Source organism: Pipra filicauda, unplaced genomic scaffold (genome assembly GCF_003945595.2).
Source record: "Pipra filicauda isolate LSUMZ 115617 unplaced genomic scaffold, ASM394559v2 scaffold107_size2268652_pilon, whole genome shotgun sequence".
In the NCBI taxonomy this organism is placed as follows: domain Eukaryota; kingdom Metazoa; phylum Chordata; class Aves; order Passeriformes; family Pipridae; genus Pipra; species Pipra filicauda.
Window position 1 is genome coordinate 1566672 of NW_024103518.1, and position 24331 is coordinate 1591002.

Consider the following 24331-nt stretch of genomic DNA (forward strand, 5'->3'; position numbering starts at 1 on the left):
TCTTTGCAGAGAGGGTGCTCAGCCATTGGAATGGGCTGCCCAGGGAAGTGGTGGATTCTCCGTCCCTGGAGGTTTTTAAGGTGAGACTGGATGTGGCATCAGTGCCATGGGCTGGGAACCACGTCGGGTTGGACCCGACCAAGGGTTGGACTTGATGATCTCAGAGGTTCCTTCCAACCCAATTGATTCTGTGATTCTATGATAACTGTCAGCTCACATTCACCCTGATTTCCAGACCCGAAACAAAAACTTTTTATTATCCTGTTGCTGCTTTAGATGGAATTTTTATCTTTTCTCTTGCATTGAGCGATTCTTTCCATATGAAAACATTCCTCCTACTGTAATTTCAACTTTTGCTGCAGTTGTATTGTCAAAAGTACTTATTTCTGAAAATCCTTTAGAATTTTTGGGGGGTTTTAAAGTTTTGAAATGAAAGTCAAAATTTTATTTGAGCTGTGTGCAACTGATGAGCCTTAATAGTTGCCATCCTAAAAATAAATAAGGAAATAAACTAATTTTTGAAAGTGCATTATCCATTTCCCAAATTAATCAGAGGTAATTTCATTCAATTGATTTCATAAACTACTTAAATATCTACGAATATACACGTTTATACACAGTTGTGAAAATACACATAACATAACTGATTATTCCATTTAAGCTGAACATTAAATGTTAGTTGAATCTTTCCATTCTTTCTTCTAAATCCAGATAATTTTTTTTTTTAATTAAAAATCCCCTCACTGACTGAATTACGTCTTCGGGTTTATAAAAGCCCACTTTGCAATCACAGTGGTTCTATCCTCAGAGAAGGTTCTGTGCTACACCAGATACATATTTGGATGTAGAATAACTGTAGTATCACCCCCATCACACGAGATGGAACATGTTTTGCTCATGACTGGCCTGGGTCTGACACGGACCTTGATTTCCAGAGTAGTCCATCTGCAGTTGGGAGGGAACTTCTGACAAGGAACCTACATTGCCTCTGTGTTCTGCTGTGTGATTATATGTGTGTACAGACAGTATTCTGGGAGTTACCAACAAGGAATAGAAAGTAAGTTAGAAGTTATTACACTGCATTCTACTTAATTCCACTGGTCAGAGGTTTTCAGGTCGGGACAGTCTGATCATTATTCAAGAATAGCACTTCTGAAGTACTGAGTTGTATTTGATGTCACAATTATTAGAGCTGACAGACTGAGTCTTTCTCAACTGAATTTTAAGAGTTCCTGTAAAATTCCTGCCCAAATTTTAACCCATTAATCAGATTTGAAACAGTTTATTACCATCTTTGTCACTATATCCTACTTCCAACGTTGCTGTCGCTCGCTCTGTTGCCTTGAATTTCTCACTGATATCCATTTCTCATGGAACAAATCACGCAATGATCTAAATTTCCTGTTGTGGCTGTGCTTTACTACACCTTTTGCTCCATTTATCCCTGCAGGAAGTTTACAGATTCGGTACAAGTTAGACAGCCATCAAGATCCTGATGTCTTCGTCACCAGTTTCAAAAGCATGGCTGATGGACAGCTGCAACACGTGAAGATTAACAGAGAGGAGGAAATGCTCTTTGTAGAGGTAACTCATTCAGGAAAAAAAAACAACAAAAAACAAGATGCATCATCATAAAGCAAATGATCCAAAGCAAAACGAAATAAATGGTTGCAACAAGGCAATTATCTCCAAATAAAGTGTTTTAATATCTCAATTAAGCAAAGCAAAGGTTAACAGTCTTGTGATGCACAGTAAAAATTTACGTTATCCAATCTCTTTGATGTTAATTTTGTCTATTTCAGAAGGGTAATATTACCTCATAATTTTATATGAAAATGTAATTAATTGCTTGATAATTAAACTTTCAAAATTTGTTAAATGTATGTGATTGCTATAGTTTGTTTTGGATCTTGTATTTTACTTTTTTTATTCAACTTCTGCACTAAACTACAGTACAACTATATTGTCAGCCAGATAACTCTTTTGTGAAATTTTCTGTGGTCTCTTTTACATCATCAAAGTAATGTGGCTATGAAGAAGAATTTTTTATTATTTTTTATGATGAAAGAGAAATATTTATTTTTCTAATGATACATATTAACATGCAAAACAGTCTTTTTTTAATACAAATTTTAGAAACCTGAATGTTTTAGTATTTACAATTACAATTTATGATTACTAAATTACGATTTTGTATTTTGAGGCTAGATCTTGGTTTACTTAATTATGAATTGCTACTTGGCTTGAAGTTGTTCTAGAGGTACTGTGGGATGCAGAACATTTACAGTATAATGTTTAATCTTTATGAACTAAATATTGAGTATCTTTTTAAATGGAAAGAGACTTTATTTTTAAAGGTTTACTATGGTTATTCACCTTATAGATGAAAAAGAAGGAATCAGCCAAATCAATAAGATAAATAAAGGCTTATTAAGTGGGATGCTTAAGAACTATCACATTTATAATCAGTGATCTGAGGGAACTAAAAATCTATTCCTTGATGAGTTTTTATGCTATAACTAACAAATGCCTCCCTCAGATGCTCTTATTTTTAACCTTGATCTTACCTGCTTTTTAAAAATCTTGACTATTATCTCTTCCGTTATTCTAGTTTGATCATCACTCTATTGTTCTACAGGTTAACCAGAAGGAAAGAATGAAGTTTATTCTGTCTTCAGGCACAGAATTCAATGCAATCAAATCTCTCATTCTTGGCAAGATTTTAGGTAAGTGGAACACTACAGGGTTTTCTAAGATGTGGATCAAAATGTCAACACAGGGCATAAAAAATAACTCTAATCTCATTGAAAGACATTTGTTGTCATGGATTTATTTAGAGACAGAGTAACAATCAATGTAGAAACCTCAGTTGTGTTGAAATACAGATATAATCATGGGTAAGTGCTTCCTGAAAAGACCATCAAGTACAAGATGATTGCACACTTCTCTCTCTCTCTCTCGTTTTGCAATCAAGCATTATGAAGAAAAAATAAATCACATTGAAATCATACACAAAGAAGGTAGAAAGCTGTTAATCACATACCACACTTGAAAAACTTCCTGTGATTAGATTTTGATGCACCCAGTTAAGACTATGGTAAGTCAGATCTTTGTGGGACTCTCTTTTTATAACCAACTTAAGCTATGACAAAATGTTTTGTCTAGTGATGATTCTTCAAAATATGTCTGTTTTTCTGCAATAATGATTAAAATGGAAATTACCAATCTACAATTACCATTTTGCCAATGTTATTTAAAGGAAACAGAAATAACCTGGACTAAATTTCTCAAGATCTCAAGATCTAATTTTAACCTCCGTTCTATGGGCAGTAAAGTCTTTCATTAGGCCAGGTTGCTCAAAACCCCATTCAACCTGGCCTTGAACACTTCCAGGGGTGGGGCACCTACAGCTTTTCTGGGCATCCTGTTTAAGTGCCTCATCAACATCACAGTAAAGAATTTCTTCCTCATGTTGAATACAAACCCACCATGTTTCAGTTTAAAGCCATTGCCCTCTGACCTATCACTATGTGAAAAGTCTCTCTCCAGCTCTCTTGTAGGCTTCCTTTGAGTAGGGGAGGGCTGCTGCAAGGTGTCCCCGGGCCATTCTCTTCTCCATGATGAACAGCCCCAATTTCTCAGCCTTTCTTTATAGGAAAAGTGTTGCTGCCCTCTGACTATTTCTGTGGCTCTCCTCTGTACCAGCTCTGACAGGATCACATCCATCTCTTGCTGCAAACCCCAGAACTGGACATAGTGCTTCAGGTGGGGTCTCACAAGGATAGAGTAGAGGGGTGTGAGACACTGAAATGGTTTATGGCTTAAACATCACTGGAAGACTTTTGTCCACTGTAGCAAAGTGTGCAAAAGAAGCAACTGCACAGCAAAGCCCACCTCTCCCTGAATATGCCAAATAATTTGGACTGTGACAGCAACTGGTGATAAGGTGGTACTGTAGTCCAATTATCCCAAGAGAAGAACGCATCCACAGGTGTGAAAGACTGGAATGCTGATGGCTCAGATAATCAAGGTGAAAGCTTCTGATGTGCAAAGAAACCACCCAGGTGCTGAGGGCGTGCACACCCACCACCTCAGGCTGCAAGCTGGGTAAGAGAAGGAAAGAGGCAAATCTTATTTCTTTGTCCTTACACAAAGGATTTGGCTGGGCTGTGATAACTCCCCTCTGGGGAAGCATCAGGACAATTCACACATAGCCTGAAGATATTAATCTCTGCTGATAATGACCATAATGGACACTGTATGCAGCTGTAAGGTCTCAGAAGTCAGGAAATGTGCCCTGATCCAGTATTACATCATCCACTGTAAAACTCCCCACCCCAAGGGAAGAACTGGGGGTGTTTCCACCTAGCCTAGGCCCAATAAAAGACAGCAGGGACTTCACTCAACACACCTGAACTTCTTCCTTCACCACCCTGGACTTTGCGCACAAGGGACTTCTCTTAACAATGTGGATTTCTTCCTCACCACATGGACTTCTTTCCTCACACACACAGGCTCCTTCCCTCACACAGATCTTCCCCCAGCACCCTGGACTTCACTCACCACTCAGACTTCTTCCCTTACCACCCTGGGCTCCCCTTGATGGATCCAGACTGCAGTCATCACTTGGACAAGACTGGGACTCTCATCACCAAGAAGGGGATCAATGGGACACCGTTGGAATCCACAGAGTGGTGATGAATCTCTCTCTGTCGCACTCTCTCTCCCTTTCTCTTTTTTTCCTGTTTCCTTCTGCTTCTCTCTACCTCACATTTACTCTTAAATAAAATCCATATTAGTGACTTTGGCACGTGGTCTAATTTGCACCTTAATTCAGACAGAAGCATCTCTTGAATAATTTTAAGAACTAAATCATGACAAGGGGGGAGAGTCATCTCCCTCAATCTGCTCACCAGGCATCTTTTTGTGCAACCCAGGTAAGATTTGCTTTCTGAACTGCAAACATTGCTGGCTCATATCTTATTTTTCATCCACCAGTGTCATCAAGTGTTTCTCCTCAGGGGTGCTCTCATTCTACTCACCCCCCAGTCTGTATTGATTTTGGGGATTGCCAGGACCCAGGTGCAGAACCCGGCACTTGGCCTGGTTGAATTTCATGGATGTTCACATGATCCCAATCCTCAAACCTGTCAAGGCCCTTCTGGATGGCATTCCATCTCTCAAGTGTGTCAACTTCACTACTCAGTTTAGTGTCATCCACAGACTTTTCTTAGGATACACTCAACCCTACTGTTGGTGTAGCTTAGTAAGGGTATTGAATAGTAACAATACCAGTGTGGACCCCAAAGGAACACCACCTGTTACCAACATCCATTTAGACACTGAGCTGTTGGGTGCAACTGTTTGGATAAGACACTCCAATTAATTCTTTATCCATCAATGGTTTTCAATTCTGAAAAACAGAAATACATGTTTTTGAAATGTAGGTTTTATTTATAGAACTTACAGTCCAGAAAGGAACTGGTATGTAGATGTGTATAAAGAATGGAAAAATAATGATCATTTAAACATAACTCTAAAGCAGTACTGGATGAAATTTAAAGTACTAGAAAAAAATGTTTCCTAATCCCAGAAATTGATGATAAAAATGAATCAGGTATTTAATTTTTTTTTTCTCAATGACTTTTGAATGACTTTGGGAATCTGGAGAGGTCCCAGCTGACAGGAGCATGTCTAATGTTATCCTGATTGTCAAGAGGGGCAAGAAGATTGACCCTGGAAACTACAGGCCTGTCAGTCTCACTTCAGTGCCTGATAAAATTATGGAGAAGATTATTCTAGAAGGTATTGAAAAACACCTGAAGGACAAAGCAGTCATCAGTCACAGCCAGCACGGCTTCATGAGGCAAAAGTCCTGCTTGTCGGGCTTAATTTCCTTTAATGACAAGATAACCCACCCAGTTGATCAAGGGAAGCCAGTTGATGTAATCTCCTCGGATTTCAGTGAAGTTTTTGACAATGTCTGTCACAGGATCCTTCGGATAAAATCGACTGGTCACTAGTGGGGTTCCACACATTAGGCCCAGTGCTCTTCAACAGCTTCATAAATGATTGGATGCAGGGCTTAAAGGAGTACTAAGTTTGCTGATGATACTGGATTGGGAAGAGCAAACAAAGTGCTATAAAGATACTTAAGGATGCATAACTACAGTTTACTATAATACACAGTCTCCAATAAACAACTTGTGTTTTATGTGTGTCATTTTCAGTCAATTTTTCACTTTAGCACTAAAGTGGAGAATGGTTGTCTTCCCTTTTATCATCAAGATTGCTTGATCTAATAAAAAGTTTTACTTTATCACAGCAGTATTTTCTAATTAAGGAGTCAAGTGAACCGAAAGGATTTAAAAAATCTAATTTCCTTTCATATTATACGCATACAATATTTAATAAATTATTCGTGTAGGAAACTAAAAAATAATACAAACCACTCTAATCCTGAAGTTTTCAATCCTACTTATAGTTAGAGATATATATTTTTATTGCAAGGGGTTTGGGAGGATGTTTGTTTGCCACCTCAATGTTAATCTTTTTCTTAAAACATCCAACCCTAGCAGATCCCTCAGTGCATAGAGGCAATCACCACAAACAGATGTAAAGAGAAAAGAGGCAGTTAAACAGCCAACTTTTTATGTGCACCGTCAGTGTAGGTGAGCAGACTTTTGGCTAACATCCATCTATGTAGTGATATATCATCATTGCAATAAGCAGAGAGCAGCTGCAGGAAAATGCTGCTGTGTTATTTTGCAAAGTTCTACAAAAACGCATTAACCACTTTTTCAACATTAACCTGCATTTTACTGAGGATTGCACTGTATGTTGGTACTTAAAATTGTTATGGGAGCCATTGTAAAGATCACAACTTCATTTGTGGGTTCTAGGGTAGGCTGGAGGTGGAAATGAATGGGATGAAATTCCCATTTTATTTTCAAAACCTTGAAAATTGACTTCCCTTGTGAGTCCACTTTGAATACCCAGTGCTTCCAGATTCTTTGTTTAAATTAGAACTACCAGAGTAAATAAATGGCTTGTTTTCCACATCAAAAGTAATGCATTAGTGAGCATTGCCTGGTGAATAAATAGAGTTCTGACACGCTGTGTACATGCATTCAGAAAGGCAGCTCTAGAGAAAAGGTGAGGAGGTATAGGGTTTTTTCCTCTCCCTTTTTGGGAAAAATAATGATATCATATTTTAAAATGTGTAGTGAATTGGAACCTATTCATTTTTTAAAAATTCACAGAAAATATCTTGATGAGTTTCCAGAATCTGAGATCTTCAAAGAGTTTTTGTTTTGATAGACTTTATCATGATGGCATGGAGTAGATACATGAATCTGTGGAAGGAATATGTTCCTTATGAGAAGGAATCTAATAAAATGTGTTTTTAAAGGATGCATGCTGCATCCTTATATTTTTGCAGAATGAAAAAGTGCTGCATTTTAATTTAAATATTTTAGTTACGTTGGAAACCTTTTGCTTTGGAACTTGCTCTTGTAATTTAAAAATATATCCCTTAGCAAATTAGCAACTATCATCTGATAAAAAAAAAAAAAAAAGCAGGGTTGAATGTATCTCACTCTCTTTTCATAAAGACAGGCAAGAAAGGGATTCAGTGAATCTACATGTGTTGCTGCAACTCAGATATGCTCAGAGGAACACAGGTTAATTATTAATTTATTCTTCTGTCGCTTTATTTTGAACATTTGTGCTGTGATTAATTGTGTTCTGTTCCTTTTGATTAACAGAGAGCGGCGACGTAGACGAGGAGACGATGAAGGCAAACTCTCAGGGGTTTATTGGATGTCTCTCTTCGGTGCAGTTCAATCACATTGCTCCTTTGAAGGCTGCACTGCACCACAGCAGCTCAGCCCCTGTCATTGTAAAGGGACATTTCACTGAATCCAACTGTGGGACTTTAGCTGGAGCTGACTCAACATCAAGTGAAACAACCCATTCATTTGCAGGTAGCGTGTGGTTATCATTTCCTCTGATCTCTGAAGCAAAAGCTAAATAAGAATAGTCATGACCTGAATCACAACTTACTTGTTATTTTTCCATGTGGGTTAATTTCTCAGGAGTAGCTTGAAAATAATTCTCTTTCATATGTGCTTGTTTCCTTTTCTCTAGCCCTTATCTATTCATCTGAGTGTTTACATTTCTCTTTTCATCTCTGCAAAGTGTCACCTACATCACTGTTCTTCTTTGCATGCTTACTGACCCACACTACTGCCTCTGTAGCATATTGTAAATGAGCTTGTAACCATGTGAGAATTTCTTGAAGACCCTTCTCTATTTGTCTGTCATTTTCTTTCTTTTTTTTTTCTTCTGCTGCAGATCACTCTGGACCAATAGATGAAGGAAAGCCCTTAGCTAATGCAATCAGAAGTGACTCTGCAATTATTGGAGGTAATAGGGACTATAAAAACTCTGCAGGAACCTTGATTTTTTTTCTAACTGTGAGTCTTTCAGTGCTGAAGTCAGTTTAGCTTTATGCTCATAAAGAAACCAGTAGAAAGCCTTCATTTTATTACAACTGGTGGACACACAAAAGTCAAGCACTGTTGTAAAAGGCAATTGATAGCTCTCATATTTTCTTATTACATAAATTCATGCCATCACTGTTTCCACATATTGGGACGGTCTGTTGAAAAATAAGACAGTAAGAACAGTTTTCCAGTCTGCATAATACTGGTGTCTGTGACTTAAAAATGTGCTTGGATTTGTCATGACAAATAGCATATATTTAGGACAGAGCTATCTTCTCTTCTTGACTTTGCCAAAAAATTACCTTTTGTTACATGGTCAAGTTCAAAATCTTCTTTAATAGGTCTGAACAATAAAGAGTTTTTCTTCAGAAAATGAGGTTTAACACTGTTTGAATCAATCCTTTGACAGTCTGAGGAAGTTTCATCCTGGTTTCCCATTTGGAAAGCAATGTACTCGTGGACAGACTATCACTTCCACTGATTTACAGCTTAAAAACAAAATGCATGTTAAAATAATAATACTAATAAAAAAAATAACTGTTGATTTGGAGTATCATTTCTCCTCCATTTTCTTCCTATTTCTTTTGGCCACTTCGATCAGCTCAAATAGAATTACAAATGATCACCCACGAACTTTTTCCAAAACATTTTTTTTTTTTTTTAAACAGAGGAATAAAGACAGAACCATGTAGAGTTCAGTTACTCCTAAAGTGACTGTAGGGACAAAGGGACAGTTTGGGATTGGGAAACCTCTGGAGAATTTAAACTCCTGTCACCACTATTGCAGGAAGTAAATGTCTACGTGATTTCAGTATTTTTCTTTCAAGGAATAGTATTGTCTCCTGTGACAATCCTCCCCTGTGAGAATTTCTGGTAGTATTTCTTCTGTTGGAAGGAGGTGAGGAAAAAAACCCAAACAAACCTGGTTTTTATCATTAAAATGATGTTTTCACAGGGTAATTCACTGTTTCAATTTGCATTAGTCATCCTGACACAAAGAGGGCAGTGGGATGAAAAGGTCATCCCCTCCATCTTTTATATTCTGAAAAGGTTTACTTCCTAAGAGTTTTTAAAGCCTTAGCAGACAAATGAAATAGTGGAATTTAGCTGAATAAGACTGTCAATGCTTCTCAATGAGGTTAAAAGTGTTTATCTCTGTGGAAGGTGAAGTTAAGAACTTGCAGTCACCTGTGTGTCTGTCATTTAAATAACAATACCTGCTATGGTTAGGGCATGCCCAAAGTGTACTGCATGAGCAGTGACCTTTAACACAGTCATACCAAAGATACTAAAATAAGAGATAATAAAGTCTAGAAGCTTCCTTACTTGTAAAGTGATACTTATGTCCATATAATTTTATATACACAAACTGAGACTTTTACCACAGAATTCAGTGAGATCAGAATTTAATAATATTGTTTCTGAGCTCTTTATATGTCTAATTTTGTTAAAACTTGCTTTACTGAAAAGATTAGTATTATTTTACATAAATATCTGTATATAAAAATCACTGCGTACTAGGTGACTTAGTATTGGTGGGGATCTTTAACAACAAAGTAATTTTTTGCCTTCAATTTACAGTAGTTACAATATTTTTAAGATAATAGCAACGTTACCATTTTGTTAAACACATTTGGGAATATACAGTCCCAATTTTTCTACTGCTTAACCATGTTTGTTTAAAGTCAAAACAAAGCAAGCTCTACAACATTCAGTAAAAGCTTAAAGTACCCTTAAATGAATGTAACTGAGAATGGTACCAGTTCAGCTACTTCACACAAAGCAAGTCTATAGAAAAGCTCTTACAGAGAGCATCTACTGTGATTGTGAAATTAAAGGACTGTTCTATATAATCTAAATAAGAGCAAGATTAACTCATACCGTAAAGTCCATTTCAGAGAAGCAGATACCATACAAAAAATTTTACATTCCTACAATGATGGATGGATGCTCCCATTAAAGAACAAGCAAAATGACATGTGCTGAATTTTGGATGGTCTGTTTCTGTTTACAGTGCTAAGAGACTTTGTATTTTTATTTTTCTTGCAGTAATGGCCAAGTTTTGCAGCATATTGTCCCTTCATCTAGTACAGTTGCTCCACTGCATTGCAGCCATTTTCCAGGCTGCTTATTGCTTTTTCTCTCCCAACAGCCTAGTCTTGCTTTCTGCCTCTTTGGCAAACATGATCTGTCTCCCTTATGTTTCATTTCCCCTCAAATTCCTCTCCTACCCACCCTCTGACTCGTGAACCTAAGGGTATGAGCCCATCATGACAGCAAGAACGAGGAAGAGGGGACACGGGCTGGAAGTCTGTAAGGTCATGCTTATCTCAGTGGGGAGTATCTCTCCTTACTGTTCCTGATCTGCAGTGCCTTGAGTGGGGAGCCTGGCAGAGATCCAGCACCTGGCTGTGAAGGAGGAAAAGAAACCCTCTCATCCACAGCACCCTAAGGCCCCTACTGGTCTTCCACTTGAAAGTTTCAAAAATTACAGTTTTCTGTGGACTTTCTATTTTTATTATTAATGGTGTGCAATATTTCAAAACAATCACCATGAAGCTTAGATTACAGTGCTGGCTCTGATTTGAAACCAGTTATGGCTTCTTATTACCCTGCAAGCCCTTCCATTATGTGATGTATTCATTCCTTCTTTGTCCTGCTCTCTGGCCCACATGTTATTTATTTTTTACCTGTCCTTTATCATGACTTTTTTTTTTCTCTTTTCTCCTTCTAGGTGTGATAGCAGTTGTGATATTCATCCTACTTTGCATCACAGCCATAGCCATACGCATTTATAAAAAAAAAGGCATGTACTCAAAAAACGAGGCAAAAGGATCTGAAAATGAAGACAGTGCTGAATCTGCATTGAAAAGTGAGCTCAGCATGCAAAACACAGCCAATGAAAATCAAAAGGAATATTTCTTCTGATGTCATTAGTGGTTTAATCGAATATAATAATGTGACTGTCTGACTTTCTTGCTAAGCCAGGGGTTCTCACTGGACAGAAAAAGCTCTTGCACACAACACTAAATGCAATGGATTTGAGACTTGCTGTACTCCATATGTTCAGTCTCAGTGATTGCTGTAGGGGGCCTCTTTAAATGACATGCATTCCTTAGCTATTATTCCGTAAATGCATTTTATGTAACAGTGACTTAGATATTGTAACCAACTTCATCGGTGGTAGTTTCCGACTGTTCTGATGTGACCTTCTACAACTGAAGTTTAATGTACACACTTAATATGATTTTTGAATGGGAAAATTGTCATGAGGTTATTCCTATCCTTTTTCTTTAAAATTTGATTCAGAGGTTTTGTTGGAGGTAAAAGGTGGATTCTAATACTTTGTGTTACTAAAGAAATTCTGCTGTGCTGCGTTGTGGTGATCCCTCTTCCTTCCTCAAACAAAAATGCCTTTTGAACTGCTGTTAGCTGGTGTCAGCATCTGCTTGTGAACCATGGTATCTGGTGTCCAAAACAAACTGTATTTATTTCCCCTGGGATTTGACCGATATCATCATTATCCCTCCTTTTTGGCAAGCTTAGCAGAACTGAAGGGTATAAAATGTGTTGAAATGTCTTAAAATCTTTTTGGCAACAGGTTTTCCATTATGGTCAAGTGATGGCACCAAGAGACTCATGCACATTCTGGGCATTTTAAATAAAACTGGGGCAGGGGAGGAAGCAAAATTTTTTCGTGGAAAGATCAAGTAATAGACTAAAAATAGTTAAATTATCATGAGTAAAAACACAAAAAAGAGGATCAAGGTTATTGCCCCTGGAAATTAATAATATTGCTTCTGTCAGGAAGTAATGCTTTGTGCACTGTCTGGGATGTATTCTCTTGAAATGTTGTAGCTGTGACCTGATCCAGACCTCAAGAATAAGTAGTTCTAAATTATAGAAATTATACAGTGTCTGCTACATGAATACTTTTGAGCTTCACTCTTAACAGTACCTACTATACCTTTGTGAGATAAGGTCTGATTATACAAACTCAAAATTAAACAGGTGCTTGCTGTCCTGACAGAGGAAATGAAAGCTGTCCATGATGTTGTACAAACAAATTGTTAAATATGAAGGCTACGTTTAAGTTTTCTAAACAGAAGATTGTAAGGTCACTTTAGATACCATAGGATATCTGAAATACCCATGTGGCTGGACACGAATGTCACAGATTCTGCAGAAGTCATGTCTTTTGAAAAGACACATACAGGAGTTGGGTAGAAGGCATCATAAATGGCATTAGATACCAATATGTAGGTAACTGACCCACACACAAAACACGTTTTGGTTTTCTCCAGTCAGATGACCAGGTGCCTAGGGCTTGGATCTGAGAAAACCAACAGGAATTCTGTGACCTTGTAGACTTGAGTTTAAAATTTGAGCATCTTTCACAATTGATTTTTTTTATCTGCTTCCATTGGAAGCAATAAGAACAGTCTTCTCACTGGTCATTTAGTGAGAAGAATCAAAACTAGACCCTAGGTTGTAAAGTTTAGAAAATGTTTATCATAGATGTCCAAGAACATTATAAAGATATAGAAACCAGACATGGTATGCCAAAACCTTTAATATGCAGATTTCTCTACATAAATGGTAATTGTAAATATAAATATCCTGTAGATCTTTTTGTTTAAAGTCTATTTTATTCCATCAGTCTTTACTTTCTATATTCAGATTTCTACCTTTCCTTTCTGCTTCCTCCTATACAGGGGGAACAATTCTTAGGAACAATTTATTTCCTTTTTGGTTTTGGTTTTTTTTTTTTTGGGTGCCTGGATGCTCTTCAATCATAAATTGTTCAAATTAACATGTAGTGCTTTCTTCTTCTCATTTTTGCAATTCTGTGTGCATCTCTGATGGATTAATCAGGTTGAGGACCTAGAACTGTATCCATGTTGTGCATATATTTAATGTATTCACTGATACAGTTTGGTCCCTGACAATAGGTCGCCTTTAGAAAGGGTGGAACAGGAGGAGGGAATAATATTGGACTATTCCCCATAAGTGATAAGGCTGAAAATACCCTGTTTGTGGATGGGGAGTGGAAAAGGTGAAAGCCTCCCATGAGCTATGAGAAGAAGACTTTGAATTATTAAGTTTACTACTTTCAACCCTCTCACCTCTTTACTTTTATTTGAAAATTATGACTCCTGCTTTTCAAGGGTCTGACCTAAATTGCATTAAATTCAGGGGGAGCTCTTCCATGGACTTCTCTGCAACCAAACCCTCTTCATCTCAAGAGGTTTTCCCTTCCTGTTATAAGTGTGTCAGTATTCAACTTTTTATATCACTTATCAACAAGTCCATCAGCAGTGATAAGTCCCAGTGAACTCCATTTTTATCACCGTGGGATGGAGGAACCACGAGGGACAAAAACTTGTAAGACAATGTTGGTCACAGTACACCAAAGCAGATATTTTGATTTAATGATAAAGACAGACTGTCTTTTATCTTAACTCTCATATAAGAGTTGCTCATACTAACCTAATAAAGCCTAAATGTTACCCACAACAGGACAAGATGGAGGAATGTAAACCTAAGTTTTCAATCACTTGGTTTTACTTTTATTGCCTTGTAAAGTTTTATTGTATGTCTTCATGGAGAGAAAGGTCTCTTCCATTACTTTGTTTTCTTCCAAATGGATATTTTCTTTCCCTATTGCCCAGAATTTTTAAAAGCAACAGGAAGGGAAAAGCTGAGTAAAATCTCTATTTCACAGACTAGTTAAAAAAAGGGAGAGGGCAGTATAAATGATTCTGTGAGTGGCACATTATTTCATTCAAAGACTTCTTTTAAAGCATTTTATTGTACGAAGGATGCTAAGAGGAAAAAGATCAATGGATTTTGTTGAATGCACATCTATCTGTAGATTTGTAGCATACAAAAATTATGTCTCTCTCAAGATGCAAATGCCCATTTTCACCTGTAGGAACAGTGATCATGTAGTTGTCACCTTAATCTAAAATATACATGTTCGAAGTCAATGAAGCAGCATTTTTTCATTTACTTGCTGCATTTCTATGGGGATAAAAAAAAACAAACGGTGGCACCGAAGTGCCCTAAAACGTCATAAAACATTGTGCTGTCCCTTTTTGGATTCTCTATTCCAATGTGTGACTTTTCACCTCACTGTTAATAAAGTCTTTTTAAAATAAAGTGAGGAAAATATTTTTAAAAAGAATTTGTATTAAAGGTTTAAAACTGACGACGATATACTGATTTTTTTTTTTAACAGTAAAAATATGTAGAAGTGCACAGAATGTTTTGGTGAGTGTGGTTATTTATAGATATTTCTGAGCACTGATGTGACAAATTTGCTATGCATTGACACATTTTCCATGGCAAATATATTTTTTCTCAAGTATATTAGAAAATAAATGGCAGCATGTGTGCAAGTACATTTTTAAAACTCTGTGCGGGCGCTCACTACAAAGGCCTTATAATTATTTATGTACTCAACATTTAGCACATAAATATGATTTAGTTAGGTTTTGGGAAAACATTTTCCAGTACCTCTACTGCTGTGTAAATCAAGAATATGTTATAAACCAAGTGTTCAACTTAACATGAACTGTAGTCGGAGTCAAAATAAATTTACGACATCGTTATTCATGGCAGTGACATACAAGGGAAAAAACATGTAAATGACAAAACAGACAGAATTCCTGAGAGGGATCAGCTGTAAAGATTAGAGTATACAGATTTAGGTTTAGATGCCAGGAAGCCTGCAGCACCAGCATGGTATTTAAAATCAGAAAATTAAACAGTTGCAGGTCAGCAGAGGATTAATGGGAAAATACCCTTTTGAAATTTTTTTCAGAAGTAATTGTAGTTGTTTACACTCAAGGCAGAGATAGAGCTGTAGAAACTATGTGATGTTACAGGGAAAGGATGTTCTTTGTAACAGAAAAATATTTGCTAAGTCAGAAAACAATGCTGAAAAAGCACGTACCCTAGTGTCTGAATGCAGTGCACATTCTCTGGAGTGAACATGCAGAAGTGTGGCATGATTTTATCAAACTGAGAGCCTAATTCTGCAGCCAAAAGTATGATGATTCCTTGGTGTTTCTGATCATTTAATGAGATTGCACATTATCAAGAAGGAAATCCTGCAGAAACTAGAGCTGAATGAAAAGGTACATGTATAAAGGTACAGAAGTAATTTTTTTTTTTTTTGAGTACACACAAGAGCATGCTTACAAGAGTAAGGAAAAGAAAGGAAGTTCCCTTTAAATTTACTGAAGCCTTTTGGTGGTGGTGGTGCTAAGGAAAGAAAGGTATGATGGGTTTGAGTACAAAAATTGCTGAAGCTGCTAACACAAAAAAAGAGAAACAAAACCACAAAGGTTTGCTAAGAAATCATACTCATCCTTATTCTAGAAGGACTGCCTGAAAATTAATTTTTGACAAGAACTAGCACTGTTCTTTGGATACATTTGCCAAACCTGCTAATCTTTGATATTCCCATTGTTAGGAAAGGAGTCAAACATCACATCACGGCGTCACCACGGAGAGATGGATGCCTTTCCTTCGAACACTGAACTAAAACCCCACTCGGGTTCAGGTGAATCGTTAATGCAGGATGAAATTTTGATGTTTGTAAGATTTTGTACAAATGGCACTTATTAAACAGCATGGTAAATCCACAGTAAAAATCTCCCTCAGCATATGAGCAAATGCATGTGCACACACATGTTCATGTAAGTGAGCTACGAAGTCAGTGCTAAGATTCTTTAAACTTCACCATTCTCTTTGTAGTATATATAATACTGAAAAACAGTCCAAAGTTCAGAACCAACCTCCATAATGTTGGGAAATATTCAATCCATCTCAATAAATAATTAACATTTTAAGTGTTTTTTCAACGGGGAGGAAAAAAAAATAGATTTTTAAGTTTCTTCCCGTATTGTAAGAGGTAGATGACCAGGTTCTACCTGATAGAAGACAAAAGGTTATAGCATCTCTCACACAGAGACAGTGTGGTTTTTTGCTTGTGAGTTTGTTTTTTGGGTTTTTTTTAAATTATTTTTCCAGTAGTTACATCTAGGGCTTGAGAAACCATTTGAGTGATAGCAAAATAAATGTCACACACACACACATGAAAATCACTACACTGCACAGTGTATTTAAGCTACTGTCTAATAAATGTCCTGAAATAGCCCTAATTAATTAGTGGTCCTTTAACCAGCTAATATGTCCTTTACTAAATCAATTGAAGTACAGTTCTCCCAGTCAGTCACCTGGTTTTTAGGTAGCACCATGGCTCATGCATTTGGATTAGGTGAGTCAGTGGGCATCAACAAAAGATTCCTAAATCTGTAGAAGAAAAACAGATACTCAAAATCCTTCTGAAGTCCAAGAAAATTGAGGAAAAATTGTCATTGAGTTAATATAAAAAATGCATATATTATTCTGTAAACTCAGTGATACCAGCTAGGGCTTGGTAACCTTTGTATATTATACTTCTTAACACAACACAGTGTTTTGGTTTTCTGACTTATTCTGATGTGTGCAAGAACTTGTTAATCCAAATCCAATACAATATTTTTGGAGCCTGATGAACTGATGACTTTCTCTTTTGAAAAGCAAAGGTACCTTGCAGGCAATTTATAAGGCCAGTGATCATTCATCCGAAAGCAGCTGTCATAAAATCTGAATTAAAAAAGTAAAGTCTGCAAATGCATGCCTCAGTACATAATATAAATTCTGTGATGGACACCTGCCTATAAATTATTTGAGCAATTAACAGAATTTCAGCACACTTCATGCTGTGTGGATTGAGCTCTGAGAAGTCCAAGAATATCTATCCCACCCTCAGATATATGGCCTTGAAAAAAGCCATTAACCTTTACACTTCATTTGCACAATAAGGAGAATATACTGAATTTTTGACTAACTTGCTTTATTAATGTTTGTGAAGACCTTCGAAGATGGAAGCCTTTATATAAATATACAGCATGATAATAGAAATGAAACTCTATCTTTTATGTAGCAAAAAAGTATTATGGTAAGTCATATTAATTATCTGTATTTATTTTAATACATTTATTTCAGGAGACAGATCTTTTTCTTTCAGACAGAAATAATAGCATTTTCCTGTTCTTTTATGCGTAGTGTGACTCATGAATAAAGAGGAGAAAAACAGACCTTGGACTATTTGGTGTAGTACAGATTTGATTGCATGCCTTCTTATATCAGAAAATTAGAGCCCAGAACATTTTCATTTAAGTGAATGGAGGATAGTTGAAGTAAACAAAATAGGTGTCATATAGATAAACACAAAACATGAATTATAACACCACATCTACATTCTTACAAAATGTTTCCTGCTAATTGATTAGTTCAAAGGGAATACCTCCTGTAGATGTTTTAATGGAGCAGCATCTGCTTCATTAATCTTATTTGCTGCTATTTTTAATTACCACACAGGAACTCTTCTAACCATGAGTAGTTGCTAGGCATACCATATTTTATTTTCTAGATGACAGGATAAAAAATGTAGTGTTTTCTAGTACCTTTCAATCTATAGCACATATGAAGCACTCTTTATCTAGATAAAATGATATTGTGTATTCTGTATCAAGCAGCAAACATGATAGTAATCATACACTGATGTGGTGTTTGGGTTTTTTTCTGTTTGGTTTTCATTTGTTTTATTTTTGTTTTCGGGTTTTTTTTGGCGACCCACCCCACCCCATCCAAACACCCCTGCAGTAAACAGAAAATGGGCTGACAGTTTTAGGTTAACCATATCCTGTTTGTGAACAAATTATTTTAAAAGGGCCCTATAGGATGTTAATATTTAATTTTAAAAACTATAGACTTAGTAGGAATTCAGAATGTTTCAGTAGCAGCAGCCCCAAGATAAAACCTTTCTATTTTTTAATTAAATGTATTAGTAAACACTATTTATATTAGTAAATACTCCATAGGAAACACTCCTTATTCAGTGACACCAGAAACACCATCTCAAAAACAGTAACCACTCAGTCATGATCCCCTCACCATGGAAGTTGAAAAATTGTACCTGCAAAACCATTTGATATTTACTGGTAGGAACAGAAAACCCTTTAGCTGTTACCGTGTTTTTACTACAAAGCATAAAGGGCTTTATTCTTGCAGAGCAAACGCTCCCCATAAAATTGACATTCAACTGGATTGTTTAGTGTCATCATCTGTAAATTAGCAACTCATATTTGAATTATTGGTGGTGTGTTGCTATGATTTTGCTGCTTTGATGTTCAAATTCAAAATATGTACATCTGATTCAAAGTTGTTTTTCAATAATTCATGTCATAAGCATAAAAATGCTGTGTTTCAGGTGTTTTACAGATAAAACCAACTGGAAAGTAGCAGTTAAATATAGAATAGGATTTTTAAAATGTGTCATATGTTCCTCTACAGGACATATTTAGAAAGTTCATTTATTTTTACAGAACGTACTGTGAGGGATTTATGATTTATTCCAAGAACACCTAATGGGAAAGAAGGGCAACATTAATAGAAAAAGAGAGGGATATAAAACAGGAATTTGTTGGTAAAACTGTTCTTAATAAAGTCCTGAGATTTTTCTTTTATGATACTCTTGTTACAGCTATTTCTCAATTCACATGAAATGCTTATTTGGGATCATGTCATCGAGTTATATCAGCTTTAAATTATTTCTTTTGTAAGAACAAGCTAATTTTAGTTTCAGGCTGATATCTAGCTGTCTGTTTGCCTCAATAAAGTACTTCAATCTGTAAATTAAGCACAGCATGAAATGTCTAGTTATGTACCTCCTCTCTGCAAAATAATAGCAATAATTAACAGTCCCCTGAAACAGGAAGAGCTTTGAGGGTCTAGAGTTGCCTCCACAGTCTTATTTTATGATTACAAGTAAACCTATTTGGTTAGAATCTAATTAGGAAAGCATTAGTAAATGCTTGTTATTCAGTACTCTAGAATGCTTAAGTGCTATATTTGAGAAATGAAATGCTTTTTAAATTAGTCAAATAGTGCATATTATGGCTGTAATGCTGCCCTTGTGCAGTACCTGCCTGCCCACTGTTGCCCTTACTAGTCATTAACAGTCATTTCTCCATTACCAAATTCACCTTAGGGTTCTGTAGTATACTGTAATACCCTTAAAAACTAAGCATGCTCGCAGCAAACATCTTATTGTTTCACACTTGCCTTTCTTAATTCACCTTGGGATTTCCTTATTTTTTTACACCAGTGTTATGCTCATAGTCCATATAAGTAGTGGAGAATCTATAATTGTAATTATATATAAGGTTGCTGCAGTAGAAACTGGTTCTCCATGAAGTGTCTGTTGCAACATGGGTTAGCTCACAATACCCAACACATCTGTCCCATTTCCATCTTGCTGAACTGTGTCCCTCCAAACTGCAGGCATTTCAGTGCCCCTGGGCTGAATTCATGGGAAAAACTCCTATCACCTGCCTTTGGTCCATGGGTTTCCCAAGCCCAGTGTGACCCATTCTAGCTGACCAAATATAATCAGTCATGTAGCTCTTCTCTGCAGTTCCAGGGCCAGCTTGAAGCTGGGAGGAACTTCAAGCATACTGCTGTTTCTACATTATTATTATTATTCTACATTATTTCTACATTGCATTATGCTGCAAGGCCACCTACAGCAGAGACATATGAATATGTCTCTCCTGTAAACTTTTTCTTATTTCATGCTCAATAAAAAGAATAAGGAAGTCAAGGTTGGTAACTTTTGCTCAGGGCCTGGAAAGGAGGCACACGACCTGTCAGGCTGCCAGCGTGCCCTGTGCTGGCAGTGACCCTCTCTGTCCAGGGAGCTGGAGGGGAAGGTGCAAAGGAGGAACAGGAGCTAATGGTTCCTCCTCCCGGTAGTGGAGGAAAAAACAGGTAATTTCTAGAAACAACGAAAAAAAATTGGGAACCACGTAGCTCAGCTGAGCACAGCTCTGTGCCCAGAGCAATGATGCAACACAGCCTCCCCTGAGCACCTGATGCAGTGAGTACAGTACATTTGACAGGAAGTTGTAGTTAAATAATTTTTTAAACAATACCACTGATGCCTTAAGATTCTTCTAGGTTTTTTGTTTTTTCTAATTTTTATAACCTTTATCAGTAGTTATATAAGTAGAAGTAGATTTTAGAAGCAGCAGCCCTTATTCCTTTACCCTTTAGCACAGCAGTTTACACATTCCTCAACCCCTACATATCCCATTCCATGCTCCCATATCGATATCCCCTGAATTCCAGTAGAAAATGTTTAGTCTCTCTTTAAAAATAGGCCCTTTTGTTTAAGGACATTTGTGCCTTGGCCTGAACTGCAAGAGTACAGTCAAGAACTGGGTGACCGTGTACCCTTTGTGCTCTGAAGAAGATGAAGATGATGAAGAAAAGCCCCCAACCCCAATTCCAAGGGGGTGGGACAGGGATGGACCAGGGAAAAAGCTACAGGGTGAAAACACTTGGGATTGGACAAACAATATTATAAATTGTAACACCTGTACACGGCCAGGGGCGTCTTGTAATCTCATGCCTAGGCACAAATTAAACCCTTTTCTTATCTCACCTCCAATCAAACTGCTCTGCAGGTTTGTTTTTTTCTCAGCTCCTACAGGCACCACCACCCTCAAATTTCCAGCCTGGTGTGGTATTGTTTAAGAAATCCAAACGTAATGCTCTCTATTCATTGGGTGAGGTCAATAAACTTACATCGTGCTAGCTGCTTACCTCCTGCTGAGAACTGAGACCTCTCACTCAAAACTGTTTGCTCTTGCTCCAGGAGACAAACATCAGACAGCACCCAGCTGTACTCCAGAGACAGCAATATGAGGCAAGAAAATAATACCTCATAATGCCTTAAAAATGTGTTCCCAGAAGTCAATCAATCCTGCCTCAGACAGGATAAGCAAGAGCTTCGAAAGCACTTACCCATGCTGATTCCAGGAGCAGGTACCTGTTCAGCACTTTGGACAAAATTCCTAAACATTCAGTTCACAGGAGCACAGAATGGTTGAAGCTGGAGAGGACCCCTAGAGGTCATCTGATCCGACTTTTGTACTCAAGCAAGGCCACCTTATGGCCAGTTGCCTGGAACCATGTCCAGATGGCTTTTGAAAGTTGCTAAGGATGGAGACTTCAGAACCTCTTTCAGTAACATCTGACAATGTTCTGTCACCCTCACAGTAAAAGTGCTCCCTGATCTTCATGAAAACTGTCCCATGTATTACTTTACTGTGTCCTGTCCCGTCACTCTTCAGCACTGGAAAGAGCCTTCTTTAGACAGTCCTTTCAGCTATTAATGTGCATGGATGAGTTCCTCTCAGAGTATCCTCTTTGCCAGGTTGAATAGTTTTATGTCTCTCAGTTTTTCTTTGTGGTGTTGCCTTAAGAGATTACAGAAAAAAAGACTCTGGGCCAATTTAGTGTATAAGATAAGACAAAGAGAGTAGGTCCTTTAATCTCAGGCCTGAGGCCCAGGGAATACACTTGTGGTGGGTGCCTCAAACAGTGGTTCTACAGTTTAAGGTATTATCCCATCCAATCCCAGATTTATCCACCCTCTAGATTCTCTCCTCAGAAGTTCTGTGTTTTGAAGGATGCTTTGACTATGATGTATCTTATTGTTCAATCCAGGGTGCAAATGTTCTTAAACAGAATGAAGGCCCACCTTGTGGGAAGTCTAAACACGCTAACAGAATTTAGAGGGATTGATATGAAATGGGGAAAAGGGTTGGGTGAATGTGTAACTACTACGCTAAGGGAAAGGGATATAACACAGCTGCATTAAAATCTACATTCACTACACGACTATTTCTAGAATCTACGAAAGTGAAAAAAATCAAAAAGACTTCCAAAACCTTTCTTCGTGGCCCTTTCCTGGACTTTCCAAATTTTTCACTCAAAAATGACAAAATTTAATTTATTGTAATCAGAGCCTACATAAATATCTTACTGGGGTATATAAAAAAGATAGCGTTTCAGACAATGCATTCAAAAGAGAATGAGCAATCATTAGATTTCAGAGATATTTTTTCAATTGTCTGTCTGCCATAACTGAATGGTAGAATGAATAATAATGTTCTGGTTTTTATTTCGACTGTGATCACATCTCTCACTTCTATTCTCTTTAAATTGGGATCTTCTCAGTATTAGAATTGATGTGGCTGCATGAGATGTAGGGAACAGCACTAGGCAAATGGCCACTACCTTTTTTCTTTATTTAGGTTCTAGATGTCAGATTCTCCTTAACTTGTAGCTGATAAAATAAACCTGTGGCAATGACAAATCAAAGCATATCACACGGTATTGGGTTTTTCCAGCGTAAATTGTACAAATGTTCATCTTGCTGTAAACTTTTGATTGAGTTAGTTTGTGAGTATGTTTCATATATCAAATTTTATGATGCTGTTTCAACACGGTGTAAAATTATATAGGCTACAATAAAAGGAAAAGTGACTTAAAAGCTAAAAGATAGCCATGTTGAAAATAATGAGAGCAATATGTAATAACAGACTGTCAAATATCTAAATATCTTTAGGATATCAGGAACATAAGGTCAAAGAATAAAAACGTTTAAACAAGTCAAAACACTCTAAGAAGTTTAAACATTCTTTTTTTTTTCCTAACAATATTTATTGTAAACTACCAGTCACAGCATTTCTTTAAAAAAAGGGCCTCAAGAGAAACACAAACTGTCTGATACAGTGTAAATAGCTTGCAGGGTAGTTGATATACATGCAGAGTTTAGGAGATTAGTATATCTGATGGTTGAATGATTCTAACAGTGCATTTCTCTGAACTGTGTATTCTTTATTTAATACATCATTCTTCCTGGATATTTTTTTTTTTTGAGTGATTTGTTTTGTCTTGTTTTATTGCCCAAGATCTGACAGAAAACTCAAACTGTCTACGTTATTATTTTTATCTTGGAGGTGCTAAGAGATTCCAGCTTAGACAATGAACCTGTTGTGGTAATGGAAAAATACACACACATGTAGAGGTACAGTGTGAGATAGATAATGGTTGGAACACAGGAAAAACTGACAGGGCTGGAATTTGATCCCTTTGCTCCATTTCACCTCTTTAAGCACCTTCTAAATTTTCGTCCACGCACGCAGAAAAATTCTTTACTGCATTTGTCTTATATATTCATCATCTCCTCTAATTCAATAGATAGGAGATACAATTGGATTGCATCTCCTCCAATGTAATATTTTCAAATATATAAAGTGAAAATAAAAAAAAAAAAAACTTTATGTTATAGCTGGTTCTACTTAAAATACTGCAAAAGGTTTTTTAATAATAAAACTAGAAGACTGTCATTAGCCACAGTTCTTAAACAGCAGGAAATAATATTAAAAATATTTTTTTGTGATGTCTCTGTGTATTTCTCTGTATTTCTCATTTTCTCAGAATGTTGGAAGTCACTTGTCAGTCAACTGGATTTTTGATGACTAAAGAAGTATTGAAAGGGATTTATAAAAACTGAGGGTGATAATGAGAACTTCATATGGATTAATTACACCGATGGCCCACTCTCATCTGGGTGTGCCATTCAATATTTAGGGGAAGAGGGGCTTACTCATTTATTTCCTTTGTAATTCAGGAGTTGTTTCCTTGAAATGCAGTGGATAAAAAGTTTTTATGTCTGGCCTTCTATGTGAATGTGAGCTAAAACCATCAAGAAGTCGTCAATGGCAAAATCCGTTGTTGCTAGCACAATAATATCAGTTGTTTCTGGTTTTTTTTTAGTGCAGGCCGTATGCATTGTTTCACCTCGTGGTGAAAATATATATATTTTTAGATACATATATACTTCCAAAAGTGAT

At 36.9% G+C, this 24331-nt stretch overlaps 1 protein-coding gene across 1 annotated transcript in view; it reads left to right on the plus strand.

The window, feature by feature from the left end:
- The window catches only part of LOC113995955 (contactin-associated protein-like 4), a 208956-nt gene extending 194183 nt beyond the window's left edge, over positions 1-14773 (plus strand). The window contains exons 20-24 of the mRNA XM_027736529.2: positions 1451-1584; positions 2639-2726; positions 7767-7985; positions 8356-8427; positions 11242-14773. Coding sequence (XP_027592330.2) covers positions 1451-1584; positions 2639-2726; positions 7767-7985; positions 8356-8427; positions 11242-11435 — 707 coding nt within the window. The 3' untranslated portion in view covers positions 11436-14773. The remainder of the gene's footprint in view (positions 1-1450; positions 1585-2638; positions 2727-7766; positions 7986-8355; positions 8428-11241) is intronic.
- Positions 14774-24331: the final 9558 nt, after the last annotated feature.